This window comes from Mchenga conophoros, linkage group LG13 (genome assembly GCF_057382185.1).
Source record: "Mchenga conophoros isolate Kocher_MC1m ecotype Shallow Benthic linkage group LG13, M_conophoros_male_GT1.1, whole genome shotgun sequence".
NCBI classification, from domain to species: domain Eukaryota; kingdom Metazoa; phylum Chordata; class Actinopteri; order Cichliformes; family Cichlidae; genus Mchenga; species Mchenga conophoros.
This window is the reverse complement of record NC_140538.1, coordinates 15032769-15052871: the sequence shown is the minus strand read 5'-3', so window position 1 is coordinate 15052871 and position 20103 is coordinate 15032769. Positions and strand designations below refer to the sequence as shown.

The window sequence follows — 20103 nt, the reverse complement described above, 5'->3', positions numbered from 1 at the left end:
AAATTACACTTTTAGATGAACATGTAATGTAACAATATTGTCTCAAAAATGGTGAAATAGCTTGAACTATAGTGATTGCTAAATAAGATGTATAATTAAAACAAAAACATAATATGTTGCCACAGTATAGAAGTTGAACAATACTTGGCAAAAGGTTATTGCACTTCAGCTGTTAAGAGTTTAAACTAGAGTGCTGTACATTAACAGAGGCACTTTATTTTATTCAGATGCAATTTGCAGAAGGACGTGACCCAGACATTTTCTCACATTACAACTGTGTTGGCCTCGTCTTTCTCAAAAAAATGAAGAAAGTGTTTTCTTGTCAAAACTGATTGTTATTGTAAAATTAATTGTTAATAACACAGATTGCAGCAACATCATTAGATGGTTACAATCTACTTTTACCATCATAATATAAAGATGGCATGATTGTACATTTAAAGTGGCAATCAGTATGTTCTTTGTTCTTCTGTTTGCTTACTTGTAAAGTAGCCTATACAACTCCAAAGGCAGTCATTTCCAGCAGACAGCTTACACAATAAGGTTTTTTTTTCTTTCTGGAATCTACACTTCACCCTCTAAGCAGTCAGAACTTGCTTTATGTTACTTTAAATGAGTGTTTTCTTTTATTAGCTCAATCAATTCACATTTATGAAAGGGTCGCCACAATAAATAGTGCAAGAAGAAGAAAGGAATGATTAGGAGCATGAGATACAGCAATGATCTTACAGCAGGTGCTAAAAATGATCAGGCTGTTGCATTTCACCACTCTAGTCTTGATGTAAATGTGCACTTCCATTTTCATAAGCATAGCTGTAATATCTGCTGTCTTTACCACCTGCTATTTTTTAAACTTCTAAAGGTTTTTAGCTATAAGGTATTTCCATTTGTCTCTAATGCTATCTGATGCTATCTGGTTATAGTAATATCTATTATCTGCCTTCAGATTCGAGCTGCCACAGTATGTCTGAATCATTGCACAGTGTTGTTTCTCGGTTGAAATAATGCCTTTGACTCTCTGGTTAATCTAATAATATATTGGGGGGGGGTTTCTAGCTCTATATTGCTTGAAAATAGGCTCTCGCTTACACATATAAGTTTCCGCACTCCTACTTTGCTCAAAGCAAACTCATGCATCATATTTTGTGATTTCCATTTTCTGTATATGTAACAGCAGAAGGCAGTAAAGCAGTTGAAATGTCAATTTTATATTTTTGTTGAGTGTAGAGGGCTCTTAAGGAGTAGATGTATTCTGTATCTATTTGATTTGTTAATGCTACTTAATGTGTACTTTCAACAGACAGAATTACAGCTTATGCTGTGCTTTTATTGTGGGCTTTTTGGATCTTTTTTTTTCTTCACATTGGTTGTATTATATTGTGTATTCTAGGAAGAGAATTGAGTCTTGCCAAAAAAGATAACTTTGAAATATCTAAGCTATCATGGCACTAGTTTTCAAAACCTTTCGAATATCTTGAGTGGTCCAGGGACCCTATAATACCTTTATCTCTGTTTCTCACTTGCCTATTCCCACTTTGTTTCTCCACCCCTCTTTGGTCTTGCCAAACATAGCATGTAATCTTTAAAGTCTGACCTTCAGTCAATAGCACACAAGACTATAAACTCTCAGTGCAGTGATATTACATTATATGAAAGAGTTGTTAGCTTTTTATGTTGACATGCTTAAAAAAAGAGGAATACTTTTGGCCTTGAATACATTATACTGTATATGTTGATACATTCATTTTTATTAAATTGATTCTTATCATCACCTTCCATAAAAACAATAAAACGTGAATATTTTAGAAAAGTGTCAAAAACTTGTTTAAAACTTAAAATCATATGGTTATTTGTTGGGCAAATGAACTGAATACAGGCTTTTATACTCAAATTTGAGCCAACAGACTGGACCTCTGAGAAGTCAGAAATTAATCAAGCAAAATATTCATAAACATTAAAAAAGCAAAATGGTTATAGTGCAGCTATGGGGTGAACCTGGATGGTGTTCTGAAAATTTGAAGGACTGTTCATTTTTAAAATAAATTGGCTAACTACACTGCTGTACAGTTCCCAATATCTAGAACAAGGCTCTCATAAATACATGCAACACTATAGAAGTCCTCCACATTTTTTTTTCTTTTTTTTATGTTGCCAACTAATTAATTTTAATATCCCGTGATAAGATTCACCCGAACAGGCTACTCACTGTGTAAATCATGCTGTGACTGAGCTGACTTTGCCTGGGCTGTCAAAATTCCTTAAATTTGCCGCCTTAATGGAGAGCATGAACATTGAGTGTTTTTCCTCTGTGCCAACTTGTGTTCAAGCAGGAGCTTAAATACATTCCCTATATATAATTTAGTGCAAGTCAGATGAGTCAATGTTTGTCATTCGTAGAATTTGCTTCCAGGCAGGAACAAACAAGTTCACACCAGGGTGACACAAGAGCTAACTAACAAACTCTCGAGCACAAATCCACCTCAACAGTTATTGAGTTAGACTGATTTATAATTGTTGAACCAAAACTGAAGCGTACTGCCAACATCAACATTCAGGTAGGAAATGTATTGCAACAGTTTCCCGAGTATGTATTTATGGACATTTGCACACTGTTTATGCAATTTGCTTGTGAACACTTTACAGTTAAATGACTCATGTCTAGGATTTGAGGTTGATCCAGACCTTCCGTGGCACTAAATCTGCATATCCACCAAAGGAGCACGGACCGTAGCAGAGACTCAGCAAGGTCACCATCCCTCACCTCTTGTTCTGGCTGTGATGCAGTGCATGAAAGAAAAGGGAAGGCGAGGTAGAAGGATAGTAGACACTGTAACAGAGGCCCCTGTGGTGCTCGACAAGGATTATACGCCTCTGCCTTGTCTCGTAAGCATCACTTCTCCATTGGCCCTGGGGCAAAGTGCTCGCTGACACCTGTGTGCTGCCCACGCTTCTCAGCAGCATGTCATTCACCCTCCCTAATGTTGACACCAGGATTCTCTGCTGCCTGTAGATGTGCCAGCATCTTCCTCCTCTCTTTATTTTTCTTTCTCTCGTTTACTTTCTCTCGCTCTCCCACTCTCTCTCTTGATGGCATCTTTGCTCATCTGAATACGAAAGAAATGAAAAGTGAATTTGGCCCTGTTCACTATATGATATTGCATTATGCATAATTGACTCTTTGAAACTATCAGTAGGAATGGGAATTGAGAACCAGTTCATGTAGAAAACCAGTTGCTAGTAGTCCACTTCCTAAACTGATTTCAGTTCTAGTGTTTGTGGAGGAAAATAGCAACACAGTCTACTGCATGGATATTGACTTTTATTTTTTATTTTTTTGCGTAAAAGGAAACGTAAGTGGCAAAGTGGAAAACTGCATCAAGGACAGAAACTAACGCAACATGCTACTAACACAACTTTGGTTCGCAAGCATCTGCCAAGCTAACGCTAAGCTAGCCAAGAACCCGGAGTGAATGCCAACCTCAGCAGCCAGACCCTCGACTTCAACACATAACAATCAATCAGCAGCCAGGCTGCAACTTCCGTTTCTACCTGTTCACAGTCGCCTTTTTATGCTGGTTTTTATCTTTGTTTTGTGCGGGCATCTTTGTATTCTACGAAGACAAAGATCTTAGATATGTGTATCCTCATTAGGAATTGTGTGCGGTGTTGTAGTCTCAGATTTCTATTGTTAAATGGTGATTATGAGAGCGTGTGTTTCAACTGTTTTACAGAGTTATTTTACAGAGCAATGTGAAAGTAATGTAACGAGTAGTAGGCTATAACGAATTACTTTTTGCCGGGAGTAATTAAGTAATGTACCACATTACTTTTAAGTGTTGTGTGTAATATGTGTAATAATGACCTTTTTTTGAGTAACGACTCCAACACTGATCACAACAAAGAGGGGAAATACCTCAACAAACATGCATAAACGTTTCCACAGCATACAATATATTTGCATGAATGTAATTTCTTTATTGCTGCATGCTGGTGGTGACTTTCAAAACAGAGCCAATGAAGAATCAAATTGATAAGTGATATCGACAACAACAACAACAACAACAATCTTTATTTATAGAGCACATTTAAAAGCCTTGGGCATACCAAAGTGCTTTACATAAAACAATAAAAGGTTCAAACATTGATAACGGATAAATAAAAATAACGAGTTATGTTCATAGATAAAAGCTACCAATAAGAATGACTACAGCACATGGGTAATAGCAAGATAAAAGCTGTACCACCATAATAAAAGACACCAATAGAAAGATAGGAGGGAATTAATACAAGAGGTCAATAGGTCACAGCAACCAAACAAACAAACAAACAAACCAGCAATTAAAAGGTGGAGAAGGCAAGTTTAAAAAGATATGTTTTAAGCTGTGATTTAAAAGAATGAATAGAATCAGATGCCCGGATGCCAATCGGGAGATTGTTCCACAGCACAGGTGCGACAAGAGCAAACGATCGATCACCTCTAGTCTTAAGTCGAGATCTGGGCTGAGCCAGCAGTAACTGTGACGATGACCTTAAAGCCCTGGCAGGAGCATAAGGGTTTAAAAGGTCCTTAAGGTAGCTGGGTGCAGTGTTGTTAGTAATTTTAAAAGTAAACAACAAAATTTTAAATTGAATACGATATTTGACAGGCAACCAGTGCAGATCGGCAAGGACAGGAGTAATGTGGGCAAACTTGCTGCTTTTAGTTAGAATGCGAGCTGCAGCATTCTGAACTGTCTGTAATCTCTGTAAAAGGGAAGAGTGGAGACCACAATAAAGTGAATTACAATAGTCTAGCCTCGACGTTACAAAGGCGTGGATGAGCTTTTCGAGGTCTTTATGCGGGATATAGCGCCTAGCCTTAGAGATAAGACGAAGCTGGTAAAAACTAGATCTGACAACAGCAGACACTTGTTTGTCAAGTGAAAAGGAGCTGTCAAATAAGACACCCAGATTCCTGACAGTATCAGAGAGAGAACAACTAAGAAAACCAAAGGCATCGCGGAGTTTGGCACGAAGGGCATTACTACCAAAAATCATAATCTCGGTTTTCTTCGACAATGGAATTGGAATCTCTAATTCTTATCATGCCTAGCTATCACTATGTATTGTTTCTACAAACCCTTCTGTCATTCTTCCTGTCTACATGTGGATGTACCTTTATACTAATCTGCACACTTCAGATGCCTTCACACCCTCTTTGTCATTTCGCAGCAGCTCACAACCCTCAGGCAGACCCACTATGTAGGGAAGTGATAACATGTCAGCTCTGCCTCTTCCTGGCAATCACACCATGCAGCTTGTTGCAAGCTGTGCACAGTCTTTCATACCCCACTCAGACTTAAAGACCAACTGAGAAAAACCTTTGAATAGGTCAGCGCATGTTATCCTCTCCTGCTCCATTCCAAAGTTTTACCAAAGCCACGATCGCCAAAGCTGAAACATTTCTCTTACAAATAACCTTCGTTTTTTTCACTACAGAAAAATAAATATGACTTCAGAGTTGTGAAGAATGACTTTGGGAGTCCAGTATGCTAAAGAAATCATCTTAAATAAGTGAGGTAAAATTTAACTAGAAGGGTAAGGATTTTTCATTTTTGTTTTTCTTTCTTCCTGTTGTGGGTTTATAAATATTATTCATGTATTTTAACTCTTGGGAATAAAATGTTCCCATTAAAGGTTCCAGTGGAGCAATTTGGGATACAGCATGTTTCTAATAATAAGTCACCAAGAACGACAACGTAAAGGAGGTTTTTACGATTCACCAAATTTGAGGATCTGCTCAAATTTGGTGAATCTGGCATGGAATTACAACAGAGGGGTTTTAAATATCAAAGGGAAAAGGTCATCACATGAGGTCCATTGCTTTTGGGTAGATAATGTTTTCCATGGTCTGGTGTGATTGTGTTGCTTGCCTAGATTGGAGGGCCTGCTGCCTATAAAGCTCACCTGAGGTGGTTCACGCTTACCACCACCTCAGCTTATCTCGGTCTTCACGCCGAGGCCCAAATGTGTTATTTTTTGGATGCGGTTGCTGCAGTAGGAAGAGCAAAAAATCCAGCTTAAGGCCTCAAGAATGATACATATGAGGCTGACACAAGTTGTCTTTTACAGACGGGACACATTTTTAGCAGGATGTATGTATGAACAGCAAAGACAATATGAGTTCTTGGGTATCAGTTTCATATACTGACAACATAAAGACATATGCATATATAGATTTAGCATTTAATTAGATTTTTGTGATCTGTAGACCAAACACCATTAACTAAACTTATTTACTTACTTACTTAACAATATATAAACAATAAAGGGTGTGCAGATACAATTTCAACCTTGGGGTATTGTCTTATCACTGTCAGTTTATTTAATTTATTTATTAGCCTAGAAACACCAATTAATCCTCCTTTAGATCTTGAATCACTGGAAAATTAGTAGGGGGTACATTTACAATTACAATACCAATAAGTAATATGTCTTTGGACTGTGGGAGGAAGCCAGAATATTTGAAGAAAACCAATGCAAATGCAGCAGAAGATGCAAGCAAACAGATGATGGATTCAAACCATGCTTGTGCTTGATTGATGCATAGGTCTGTGCTGATTGGCTTAACTAACAAAAACATAAATCCTCTGAAAATGGAAAATGATGGTCATGTACAAAGGACTGGACTGTTAAGAAAAGTTTCCTTCATAAAAGCCAGGATATCTATTTTTCAACACCACGTTTAAAAAAAACAAAAACAAAAGAAAAAGTCTGGCTGCTTAGAAGCAAAATGTAAAGAAAAGGTGGGTGGCACAAGACTTTTTTACAGTTTTGTATTTAAAGAATATATATTTCAATTTTTGTGGTATTAATCTGCGTTCTATATTAATATGTACAGTATATAATACAAGACAGTGGATTGTAAGTGTACTAGCAGTGAAGTGAAGGTTACTTTAAAATTGAGGATAGCCATTGTGTTGGATCCTGGATTCCGATGAATGGCACAGTTATGAGACTGACATTTTGGGCTGTTTTGCACAGCACTGTTCTCACATTGTGCTCACACTGCCTCTGTGTTTTTGTCAACCGGTTGTTCCCGAGCCAGGTAATCTACTTACGTGAAGACCACATTAATAAATTGGTTCCCATCACTGTGAAGCATGGCGTGGATTCCTGCTCCCGGGTGCCACAGAGACAGAGCAATTATTCAGCGACAGCACAATAGCATACCCGAAGGGAAACCGAACAGAAGTCTTTTAGTATCATCCAAACAACACGTTATTGATGTGTCAGTAACGTGGCTGTATTTTTGATGAAAGTGTTATTAATGCAGGCAGTCATTCCAGTGCAGGCCACAATAATATCTCCGAGGATGAATAGCGTGTCATTCTTTGTAAAAGAGAACAGCTCCTATTTTACAGATTTATTTTTAATCTAAAATGTCCTTGAGGATTGGTTGTCTTCAGAAACAGTAACTATAGCCAATAGTATGAATAGACCATTTTAAAATAACAACTTTTTGTCCTTCAACACTGTATTATTTGAACCTTTGTTTTTCTTCTAAAACTTGCTCTATGAACTGTTACACCTGCAAACTGTCCAAGATGATTCTGCATGCTGTTTTACTTCATTGAGCAGTAAGGCTAGTGTAATTTATCGTCTCAAAACCTGCACATCTTTTCTGACAATACACTCCTCTGTTTCTGTTTGAATATAGTTTTTCTTGCTCTTCTTCTTCACGTTGATAAATGGATTCAATCTTTCTCATTTCACAACTGCCATCTAAAATGGGAGAGTTGCTTTATGAAATTACAATAACAGATTCTTAAATGTGCTGCATTTTGTTGTTGTTGTTTTTTTTGTGTGTGTCAGCAAAGAGTAAAGCAATAAAAGTGTTTAATTACATGTCATAAACATGGATAGTCGGCAGTCCATGTTGTTCAGTCAGACTGAACATATTCTGTTTAATAGAATATGACAGTCAGAGATTATTGTGAGCATTACTCCCACAAACGCTGTCACTGATTTCCTACCGCTGCTGTGAGTAATAGTCTAACTTTGAATAAAAACTGCAACACATACACACCATACATGTAGAGATGAGAGTAAAAACGAGAAAGCACACACAGTATCACAAGAGGGTGTTGCAGTGTGATGACATTATCGTCTTCAATCATCCCTCACCGTCACACTGCTACGACAGGGTTCCCTGCTATTTAAGGCAGCTGTAATTTCTGTGGAGAGTGGTGACAATCATATCTGCTGGATATGATTACACACTTGTGTGGCTGATAGTCACGCATAACTGTTAAAAGAGTAGCATATCGACCAAAAAAAAAAAAGAGCCTTATTACATGATAACCATCCAGTTTCTTTGTAGTTAAAGGTTAAAGGGCTTTGGTGAAGCTTGCTCAAGAAACAACATATCAAAGAATGTGAGGAATTAATGAATAAACGATCGAGCGTAAAAGAATCCACTCACAGATTTACCCTCCCACTACCTTAGCAGTGCAAAATAAATCTATGTTTAAAAATGCAAGGTTCTTAAATATATCTGACTTAAGTACCCCACATCAGGTACACTAGGTTTTTAAGATATTTGGCAGGTGGGTTGTTGGACGCATCATGGATGGAATAACTCTTGCAACAATGTTATGAAAGTCTGTAAAATGGACAAAATACACACCTTTTGTACCTTTTGTGTAGCTGCTTTTATATCCTGTTTTTATGCTTTTGGTGTGATACTGAATTTAGGTCCACTATGTTTTGGCAGACTGTTTGGTTTATGATTGTGTTTGATGTCTCCTCAGGTTCCCTCCAGTTAGTGAGCTGGCTCCTATTGGCACTTCAGTAGGGATTATTCTTGCTGCTGCTATCAATCAAACCATCTTCTACTCCATTGTTGCAGGAAATGAACGAGGTATGGCCTGCAGATTATACAGTATACAATGCAGTCATTTTGACCCTAAGTGCTAAATTCCACTTTAGGTGCAAAAAAACCCAAACAGTTTATGTAACGTGAAAATGAGATTTAGATCTTAAAATTCTCAGTGAAAAACATCTAGATGTTTGTTTAGAAGTCTATGTAGAGTCAGAGAGGACAGTATTGATGTACTTGGAACTGTGCATCACTTTTCATACTTGTTGGCAAAGAAGAGCAGAGGTGTGAGGCTGACTCAGGTCAGTCAGCCAAAAATAGAAGACGTATATAGAAGGAACCCTCAGTCAATAGTTGCTTGTCCACATGCACCTCAAGAGTTCTTGTAGTTAATTGTGTAAAAAAAGAAGTCCTATAGTTCTGGTCATATCACCATTTGGTTGCAAGAAATTAAAAACTATAGAACTCACCAGTGAATCTGTTTACTGTGTTATATGTGTGCAATTTTTCCTCTTTTTCATAAACGCCACTTGTTTGTTTCCAGGTCATTTTCAGGTGAACAACAGGACAGGCGTCATCTCCACGGCAAAACCACTGGATTATGAAAACGTGACCAGCTATGTCCTCAGGGTCCAGGCCGACTCAATGGTGGTTGTCATGTCCAACCTCCGTGTGCCTTCTAAAAGTAAGAAATGTTAGCATGTAAGCCACTCACAGTGGAAGTTTTGTTGGATTGTTTATGTTTAAACTCAGGACAGAAATTATGGTATTCAAGGTCCATCCATCCATTTTCACACCTGCTTATCCAATTTAGGGACCAACTCATCCATTATCTTAGATATTACTGTAAATTCCTCACTTTGACCATTTATGGTTATATTATTAGAAAGTTTATAATCACTTGCTTTCATCCTTTATCTTTACATTGCTATGTAGAAGACTTGAGCCAACATCTCTCTTTTTATTTTGGTAGGAAAATGAAAGCAGTAAACTGAAACGTGTGCAAAAAATAGATGGAAATGCAGTATATAAGGTAAAAATAGGGTTTGTACAGTTCTGACAAGTTTGAAAGTCAGTATTTGGTTTTCCTTTATTCTTCAAAACAACCTGAACTCTTAGGCAAGCTTTATTGAAATTCAAAGCTCTTCCTTGGAAATCGGATGCCTTTTGTTCCTTTCTGTGTCAAGATGATTCCACAATGTTTAATTAAGGGCGAGATGCAGCTTTTCTGTACTTATATTTCATAATTTTGACAAGATCCCCAACACCACTGGCTGAAATGCATTACCAAACCATGAAACAGCTTCCACCATATTTTACAGATGGCTGTGGATACTCACTGTTGTACCTTTCTCCTGAACTTCTCCGTACACATTGATGATGATTTGATCAAAAAATGTGAAATTTGGATTCATCACTTCATAAGACCTGTTGCCACTGATTTTTCAGACCAGTTTTGTGTAATTTAGCATACACCATTTCACTTCTTTAAGAATGGCTTCTGACAGCCACCCTTCTGCTGAGAACATTTCTGAAGACCACTTTTTCTTTTGTCCTCCATTTGTCTAATTTCCTCATATTTCCTCAAAACATGCTGCACACCACGCATAGATATGCCAAGTTTTCAGCTAATATCTATTTGCAAATCACCTTATTGTTGAAGAAATACCATTTTATGCCTATTTAAATACTAAATACTATTCAACAGTGTCAACAGATTTGATGTCCATCTTGTAGTTATGGTGATTTAATAAAAATGTTCAAAGTATGAGAAATAAAAGCTTCAGTGTCCGGTAATATCACAAATTGTTAAAAATGCTTTGTCAAAATTCCTCAAAAAGATCTAGCAATGGAAAAAATAGGCCATTTCTCTTAATTTAGACAAATCACCACATAACGAGGGTGGGTGAGAAAACATTAATCATGGCAAATTCTCACTTAATGGAATTTGTGCGTGTTCCCATTCTTAAGGCCTCGGTGTACTAGAAAAAAAATAAACTGCAGAATATGTTGGTTGGCAAGGGTGATTCTTGAAGCATGGCAAAAACCGATTGTCACAGTTTCTTCCTTTTCTATCCCAGTGTCTTTTCTTTCTGTCCAGGAATTCTGCGTACATGGTGAGTTTAGGTAGTCTCTCCTTTAAGGCATTCATGTTATTGTTCTTGACATAACTCATGAAAAGTGACAGAAGTTGCTTGAGAGAAAAGTTAAAACTTTAAAAATACTTCCAGCATACCATTGCTGTGTGAAGTGGGCATGATTGTTTGATTGCCTGTTTGAGAAATATGCATAAATTGCTGGATGCTTCCACTGTCACAGTGGAGGTTTGAAATAACTCCGGAGACTTGAGACTGCTCTCTCTTTGATAGCCATGCCCTAGCTGGAATATCATTAGGCTCGTTTATGGTTCTGTTTACTGACATTCATGTTTTGTATAATGATGGGTAGTGTTCTAACAATAAATAAGGTTTAGTAGATGGTTTGCTGCTCTTTTTTTTTTGTCATACTGTGTCTCTCACATACTTATGACCATAATTAAAAGTAATCAACACTTGTATACCCACAAAGAAGAGAGCTTCTCTAACAAGTACGCTGTAAGCAGGCACCCCGTTTTGAATGAGTGCACTCACTCGTCATACTTCTCTCGTTATAATGATCAGGGCCCCGTGAGGCACAGCATCTTCCTTCTCATTAACGTGTTTTTATCAATTAGTGGACCAGTGACCCTCTTAGGGTCCAGTACCTTACATATGTATGCAAATGTTCAGGATCCACACATGCATGCATACAATATAATAACCCAGACTAAGACAATATTTACTTTCATGTTTTCTAAATAATAATGCACTCAAACCTAGACGGGCTTAGAAGCACTCCTCTTCTCATAATAGGTTTGTTTTGTTCATGCATCTTTATGAGTGTCCAGAGTGTGAGCCGGAGAGACTATATTTATGTTTTTATGTGCTGATGGAGGATGGCCACTTTCTGCAAAGAGCGGGAGGAGAGAGACACTCTGCAGACCTCTTTCCCCGTTCCCTCGAGTCCTCCCGCGATGTCTCACACTACAGCTTTTGTCCCTATAATTTTGATGTGCTGTGTTTTGTTTGTCCAATTCCCCTGGTGCATCCTTAGCGCCAATGCCACATGGCTTTACTTTTTTTTTTTTTTTATCTCGCTAGGAGAAAAATGGTCCTTGACACTGCAATTTTTTTTTTACCTAAATTGCAGTCTTGATTTTTTTCCGCTCTTCATATTTATGCTGTACATTGCATTGGTGTAACTATGACAAATTAGGCAGATGAAATACTCTGTACATGTGTTTCTTTTTAAAGGGACAGAATGAATATTTCAGAAGCTTCACAAAAAGGCCACTTAACCAGCAAATTTAGTATTATGCGCAATTTTATGCCTCCTTGCCTCTCGCAGTGTTTCCTGTAACTCCAGGGACCCTCTTGCAGCTTGATTATTGGCTGCCCTTCAAATTATTATTCCCAATAATGTGCAAAATGCTTGCCTCTTAAGCTTCCACTGGCTTTTATTGATGGCATTTTTATGCACCAAGTTGTAGGAAGAATAAACCTCTCAACAAGGTAGACCCCATTTAAAAATAATGGTTTCGAAGTTAAGATTTCATCATCAATTTTTATTATTTAACAGAGCAATTTTCCGCTCAGTGTGTGAGTGTTATTGCTTATTGGTTGGTAAACAGAATGCAAAATGGCTCAGTTGTTTTCCTGATCTGCTTATGGGGGCAGTGAGAGAGAAGTCATCAACATCCTTCAGACTCAGTTTTTCCCCATGCTGAATATTTGCTGCAATCAAAACAAAATTAACCTCCTCATTACTGGCCCAAAGTTGTCGGCTTTGCCAAAATAGCTTCTCGCGCAGTTTTGTTGGAAGGGGCTGAGACAGTAATAAGGGAACACGTTTCTCTTTTCAGCATGCAATTCAAATCCACTTCAAAAGGTTATTGCAGTGCAGCTTGAAATTACTACTAAATAAAGAGGGCTTTTCCAAAGAAGAAGGGGAATATACCCGCAGAAAACTATTTTCAGTCAGGCAAAAGGTGGGTGCATCAATTTTAAAGTAAAACAAAAGGGGTCAAAGATGCGTTCCTCAAATAAGGGAAAAACACACACCTGTTTGCCCACCTGACTTTATTTACAATCTGTGAGAGCTATCCAGAGGTGTCGATTACGGAGAAGGAACGAGAAAAAAACAACTTTGTTGACACTGTGTGATGGTTTCAGTGATAAATAACTTTCAAAATATTCTGGGAAATTATTTCAGGCCTTCTTTTGAAGTTGTAGACCGGCTGATGTCCATGAAAAATTATTATGACATGCCAGTTTTGAAGACAAATTGGACAACTCCAGTTCCAATAATCAAATGAGCTATGTTTACTTTATTTCGATGACATACATTTTCTAAGCTTGCATGTCCCGACTCTACTTTTGTAAGCGTGGTGCTAACCCGGGTCAGGGGAAGCATGAATAAAGTAGGTGCACTTAAGTATGCAAGCTGAGCCCTGCATAAACTAAGAAAGAAACTAAGAACTAACAAATAAAAGCTTAAACAGGATTTGAAATCCTTCTGGTGTCATTTATTGCAGCTAACACAGCCAAGGTGTTCATTGAGGTTCTGGATGAGAACGACCACCCTCCTGTCTTCTCCAGGAAGCTCTACATAGGCGGTGTGGCAGAAGACACTAAGATCTTCAGCTCAGTGCTCAAGATAGTGGTAAGAAAACAATTAACTGGGGTTTTTTTTGTTGTCGTTGTTGTTTTTTCTGCTTTTGTATAAAAAGTAAAGACTCTGATCTTTTTTGTTACACTTACCCTTCAGCCATGGTGTGACAGTTTTTGCTCTGTGCAACACAGTTTGGTCTCCTCCCCTGTTGCTTGTAACATCTCTTTGTCAGTTTCACTCCCCCCACTGCTTGCCTTTCCACAGACAGCTGGGATCAGAGTAAGCTGAGCAGTGTAATCTCAGTGTGTTCTCAGATGCATGGCTGGACATCCCGCTGAATGTCAGCCTGTTGCACCAAGAAGATTTCACTTTTTCATTGTGTACAATACTCTTTACACTCTGCATTATGGGTATGATTGTGCATTTAGGATCGTGTTTGTCCACAGAGTTTTTAAAGAGCTACTTCATGCATTACCTGCAAAAATGTATCAACATTAGGAGTACTAGTAGTAATAGTTATAGTAGTAGTAGTAGTAATATTATATCTGTGATCTCATAAAAAAGGCATAAATGCCCTTAAATGACTTATGTCCTTTAAGACATAACCTATTTTTCAGTAGCCTGTATAATCCTGAATGTTATACAGTCTGTGCACTTGTACTTGTGGGTACAAGCAGAAAAGCTATGCACATCTAAAGACTTTTTTTTGCAGGTGCTGGACCAAAAGTGAGAAATCTTCATAGCGAGAAAAAGACAAGGTCTGCACTCTGCTGTGCTCCCAGGGTTTTATATTGATAATTGCCTTGCAGGAAGAGCTTTTTCGGGCTCTCCTTCTGATGTAAAAAAGGTACCAAACTAAAGCCCATAGAAGACTGAGGGAGTGAAAAGAAAAAAGGAAATCTTGCAAAATACACTATAATAGCTAGATGTAGGCAGGTAGTAAAGTACAAACTGAGACCTCAGGCAGGGATGGGAATTATTGCAGCTTTCAAATTTCAAAAACTGTGGATTTCCATAAAACACATGATCAGTACAGCTTTGTCTCCATCTTTTCTGCCTCTTGATTAACTTGTAATTGACACCAACATGCAAGTTTGTGAACTCTTTAGAATTCTCGACACTATGTAACATAAACATAAACATAAACATGACCTAAAACATTAGCACATCAATACACAAGCCCTTTAATAATATACTTGGAGAACTGAGTTGAAACAAACCTAAAATTAAACATTACACGTGGTTAATTATATCTTGTAAAAGGTCATCTAATATTCTATATCTGCTACTGTCAAAATCCCCTTGGACGCTAGTAACTGTAGCTATGTTTCTGGTAGTTACTCCTCCAACCTGACATGGAGTTTTTACCCATTCCACCACATGGCCTAACATATTCTTTATTTTCCAGTGACAGTGAAGTCGTCCCAGCCAGTTTGCAGCCAAACAGGGCCACCCTGTTTCATAGCATGAAATGCTGGAATGCAGCATTTTCTTTTCTCCAAACACAACGCGTGTCATTTAAACCAAAAACTTCTATTTTGGTTTCATGCCTACACAAAACATTATTCTAACAGCCTTTTGGCTTTCTCCATATGATGTACAAACTGCAGACCGACAGGGAGCATTGTTTTTGCATTGTAGCCCTGCCATGCACACCTTTGTTGTTTAGGGTTCTCCTGATGGTGGGCTGACAAACATGAAAATTAGCCAATGTAAGAAAGACCCTGAGACCTTTTCCAACCTTGTGAACATTAGCAATTCTTTTCCTCCTCATGAATATCATCCATCTTATTATTCACTTGCTCAGATGTGTGGGTTTGTTGCCTAAATAAAAGCAAGAGGGTGCCCACTGATACCTGGTTCTCATTCCATTGACTGAACACATGGTTCTGACTTCATCTTGAAAATAATTGGCAGTCTGAGAGGCTCACATACATTTTTCCTTAATATTTGATATTTCTCTTTATTGAAAAATGGCTTAGTGTTATATTTTAGTCCCATTTCTTAATTGGATTATCTTCATCTACTACTAAAACGAGAAAGGAATGGAAAAAGAAATATAGTTTAAATGTTTCTCAAACTTTCTTGGACCACAACAGATTCCCCCAGAGGCCCATGATTCTTTGGAATATTGCTGGTGTGAAACATTATTTCAGAAAGTTCATTGCCGCTTGCTCTCCCTCGGGATAATATTTAAAAGTAATAACAAATTTATGACACTACTGACCTTCTGCTGATAGACTCTTTCCAGAAACAGTAACATAATATAATACTAAAAAAAGAGTTACACCAACTAACTGGCAGACATTTTTATGTAAGTAGATGAATTTTCCAATATCAGACATGTTTGCTTTATTTGTGCAGTGTAATTTTAGGAGTATGTAAATGTTACAGAGTAGATAGTAGTAGTGGTAGTAATAGTATTTACTATTTAGGACTCAGAGGTTGCCAAAAAAAGTGACACTCACTCCCTCCTAGACTGAAAGCAAATGAGGGGGAAAGAAGAAAGAAATGCCTCAAGCTCTCAAGGCTACTTTATAAGTCCATATTTGGTAATATGACAGGTTTTTAATATTGACCTAGCTTTTAGGGTCCATATATTTTCCCTTTGCTGTCTCATGGCAGCTTGGAAACAAACATCTCTAAGTGACAGTTTTTCCCCGGTGTCCATAAAACCTTTAGCATGCATAAATGATGCTCAGATAAAATATATTCGGCCAAATTTTGTCCAGCGAGGATATCTCACTCTGTTGATTTATGCAGTCCTTCCATTGGGACCTTGCACCCCCCCTTAGCTCCAACCCTCTCCTGTGCGAACCGCTGCAGAAAAAAAGAGATTGCTCCTATTTATCAGTGTCACTTTCCCAAGACAAGTACTGTGAAAATTGATGCCTGCCTGTAAGAAAGAAAGAGTACTTTATTGGTCCCCGTGGGGAAAATCCCTCTCTGCATTTAACCCATTCACTCAGTGAAGCAGTGGGCAGCCATTGGCGCCCAGGGAGCAGTGTGTAGGGACGGTACCTTGCTCAGGGGTACCTCAGGATAGCTGTTCAGGGGAATCGAACCCCCGACCTTCCGATCATGGGGCCGCCACTCTACCTACTGAGCTATCCCTGCCCGGTAAGCTCAGTCGCCAATCAGAGCATATGCCTCAGAGGTTGATGGGTGAATTCTGTTGTTGCTTTTCGATAAAATGCTTTGACAAGATTCATATATTAAAATCTCTATGCATTGGATGATTGTGAGAATCATCAATTATCTTTTTGGTTTGGTTTTGATTTTAGAACAGTTACCCCTAAAATCACTCAAACAGGAAACAGTCATTACTAAAATGTAATGCACTTCAGAATTTTGACTTAAGGATCAATATGATGTATCAAAACTGATGTTAGGTATTGCTCATAGTGATGAATTACCACCTGCCTCTGCAGCTCCCCACTGCTTTATGGAGCTTTATAGTGCGTTCCAGGTCACTGTTTCGCTGTCTGGCTTAGTGGTTTGATTCAATCTAACTACTCTCGCAGGATCATTCTGACCAAAGCAGGCAGCTGTTGAGCAAAAAACATCACTGTATACAGCACCAAATGGCAGACGGAGTGTTAGCCACAAGCTGGTAAACGTAGTGTAACCTATTGCTTAGCAGCTGAAGAGCCAGATATTTCCATCAGTGAGCATTTTTTTGTTTTGTTTTGTTTTTTGTTTTATTTTTTCAAAAAGAAAGTTGCGACTGGGATTGGCCAGAAGCGCTGCACCAAATCAACAGTAATTTTTTATCTGTAGCTGCTGGATGTGTGAATAAGCAAGCCTTTTCTAATAAGCTTTACATGTCAGCTTACAGGTAATAATGTGATGTAAAAGCTCATAAATGTAGTTGCTGGTGTTTTACAGAAATCATTCAAAAACTGTTAAGAATACTCAGATTTGGCAGCAACCCTCGCCATCTCTTTAGCCTTTTACAGTGGATAACAATGGGTAAAGCTGTGGCAGCTTGAAACAAACCACATGAGGGGGAGATAACTTACGAGCCTCCAGCTGCACTTCTTTTCTCTCTTGTCAGCTACTTTAGAGAACACCTGCTTGGAATAAAATTATAAACAAATCCCCCAGTAGATCAACATAAATGAAGAGCTCCACTCTTATACCATTTGTTTCCTTTTTTCTTTTGGTGTGTTCACTGAATTATTAATAGACTCTACCAATAGCAGTAAAATGGCTATCTATGAATGCTGTCCAAACATATTTTAATAACTTACTGAACAAAGGGAATAAAAAGATCTGTTTGTGTTTTGATTTGTCACAGGGCTGCAGAATAGCTGAGGAATAACAGTAAAACGAATGCACCTCAGCCCGCTTTTTAGGTTAAATCGGCGCTTATAGAACTAAATTATTGGAGGGTGTCCTATTCGCTCTGGTCTTGGTAGCATGCTGGTCATTGATTAAATGAACTACCTGCCTGTTTTATTTGTAAATGGGAAAATTATAAATTTGCTCCACTTGGATCTGACCCAATCTGTAGCTGAGAGAGTTGTGATTGATTCTGTGCGATTCACAGGTGACAAGTTTTCCCCTGGTTCCAGTACAGTGCTACACTTCTGATGTAGACGGCAAAAGATTTGAAAGAGAGAACAGATTTGAGAGTTATCACAGTTAATCGGAAACAGATTGCATGCAAGTGCCAACTTGATGCTTACGTGCAAGCTGATAGTGGGGTGACTCTGTGTTATTGCCATCTGTCCTTGTTTTAAGTCTGTTCGAAGATGGCAACTTGACTGCGAGTGGTCTCAGACCTGCTTCCTGTCTTTGAAGACATAGATTGCAAGTTGATCTCACATGGTCACAATAACTTTCCCTAGTGTGACTCTAGCCTAATACCACTTTCATACAGGTCTAGAGACCTAGATTGGCAGCCTCTCCCAACCTGCAATCCAACCAACAAGTAAACTTCAAATTTTCCTTCACTAGTTGGTTTCTGTCATGGAATGCACAATCACCATTTTTTTTTTTGAAAGACTTGATTAATATATTCTCTTTTTGATGACCTTAAACTTTTAATATTTCTGAGATTATTTGGTGTTTTGTATTACAGGCCACCGATAAGGACACTGGGAATTACAGTGCCATGGCATACCGCCTCATCATCCCACCCACCCCAGAGGGCCAGGACAGTTTTGTCATTGAGACCTACACTGGTATCGTCAAGTCGGCCATCATGTTTCGGAACATGCGCAGATCCTACTTCAAGTTCGAGGTTATTGCTACTGATGACTATGGAAAAGGTCTTAGCAACAGCGCTGAAGTGGTGGTAAGTATCCATATGATGCTTTCCATGTGATGCAGGGATGTAGAGATAAATATAGGATTCCCTGCTAATCTTTGACTTGCATGCCGCTGGCATGGCAGAGGCTTATTGGTTGTGGATTTTTTTGGCTTCCACAGCATCATATTTATGCAGCGAAGGCATCAACTGTCCACAATTCATTTATACAGGAAAGCCTAGGTGAATGGCTGTGCCAGTGCATTGAGTAGTCACAAGGAAGTGCAGCACTGCCTTTAGCAAACTGTTGTGGAATTTCTTTGTTTTGGTTTTTTTTTTTGGTTTTTTCTTTTCAGAATTATTGTAATCTTAGATGTTGGCTTTGTGAGCTCAAATGTTTAACAGTTTGAGAAAGATCCATGTAGGCTGTGGGCAGGATTTCAATTTTAAAAAAACTACTTTTGTCTGTGTATCATATGTAGAATATTAAACTACAACAAGCAAAAAAAACTGTAAAAATCAGGACGAATTGGCTTATTACCATATTTACCATGTCTCAGGCTTGTTAATTGAACACTTTAGAATTTATTTGTTGAATCTGTTTAAAAACCACAGTGTAAAAAGTTGCAGTTTGTCTTCCACAGTGGGTTATGTGCCAAACTGAAAATGCATGAGATTTGCAGGTTCATTAGAGGAAGTATGATCTCTATTTTTAGGAGCAAGACCCATAAGAGCTACACAGATTTTAAACTAAAGTCCTGGGACTATATCAAAGTACAATACTGGAGTATGCCTTGAGTGTGTACTTTGTTTCATATCATGGTCCAAATTAGACATTTAAGTAGGATTTTAGCATAATAAGGTTTTCATTTATCTGCCTGTTCTGTTTCTCATCTCTTTTGCATCACTGTATGAATCTCGGCATTGTTAATTACTTCACTGCATTAGAGGGTCTTCATTAAGACTACTTAAAGAGGTTGTATCAGATTAATAAGCGAGTCACATCTGTCATGCAGTATTTGAAGAAAGGGAAATCTTTCTAACGAAAAAAGCACGAGTGCTGTGTTTTGCATGAGAACATTGATATTTTTTGAAAGGTGAAGAAAGATGACTGAACCATGAAAAGATTTGTGGGGGATTTAGAGCACTGACAAGTAGTGCTAAGAGCATATTAAGGAAAGTTGAGGTCAAATGAGTTATCAGTATTACAAGCGAGGGATCAAGTCCCACAAAACTCGAAAAAACTTGATACAGTATCGGACTGAGCCTAATGCCAAACCACCGAGGGAGGCACACAAAA

The 20103-nt window shown here is 38.2% G+C and overlaps 1 protein-coding gene across 1 annotated transcript in view; it reads left to right on the top strand.

The window, feature by feature from the left end:
• LOC146560997 (protocadherin-15-like) overlaps positions 1 to 20103 on the top strand; it is a 170716-nt gene that overhangs the window by 129695 nt on the left and 20918 nt on the right. Inside the window, exons 25-28 of the mRNA XM_085296662.1 lie at positions 8793 to 8902; positions 9405 to 9545; positions 13473 to 13600; positions 18636 to 18851. Of these exons, the coding sequence (XP_085152788.1) occupies positions 8793 to 8902; positions 9405 to 9545; positions 13473 to 13600; positions 18636 to 18851 (595 nt within the window). The remainder of the gene's footprint in view (positions 1 to 8792; positions 8903 to 9404; positions 9546 to 13472; positions 13601 to 18635; positions 18852 to 20103) is intronic.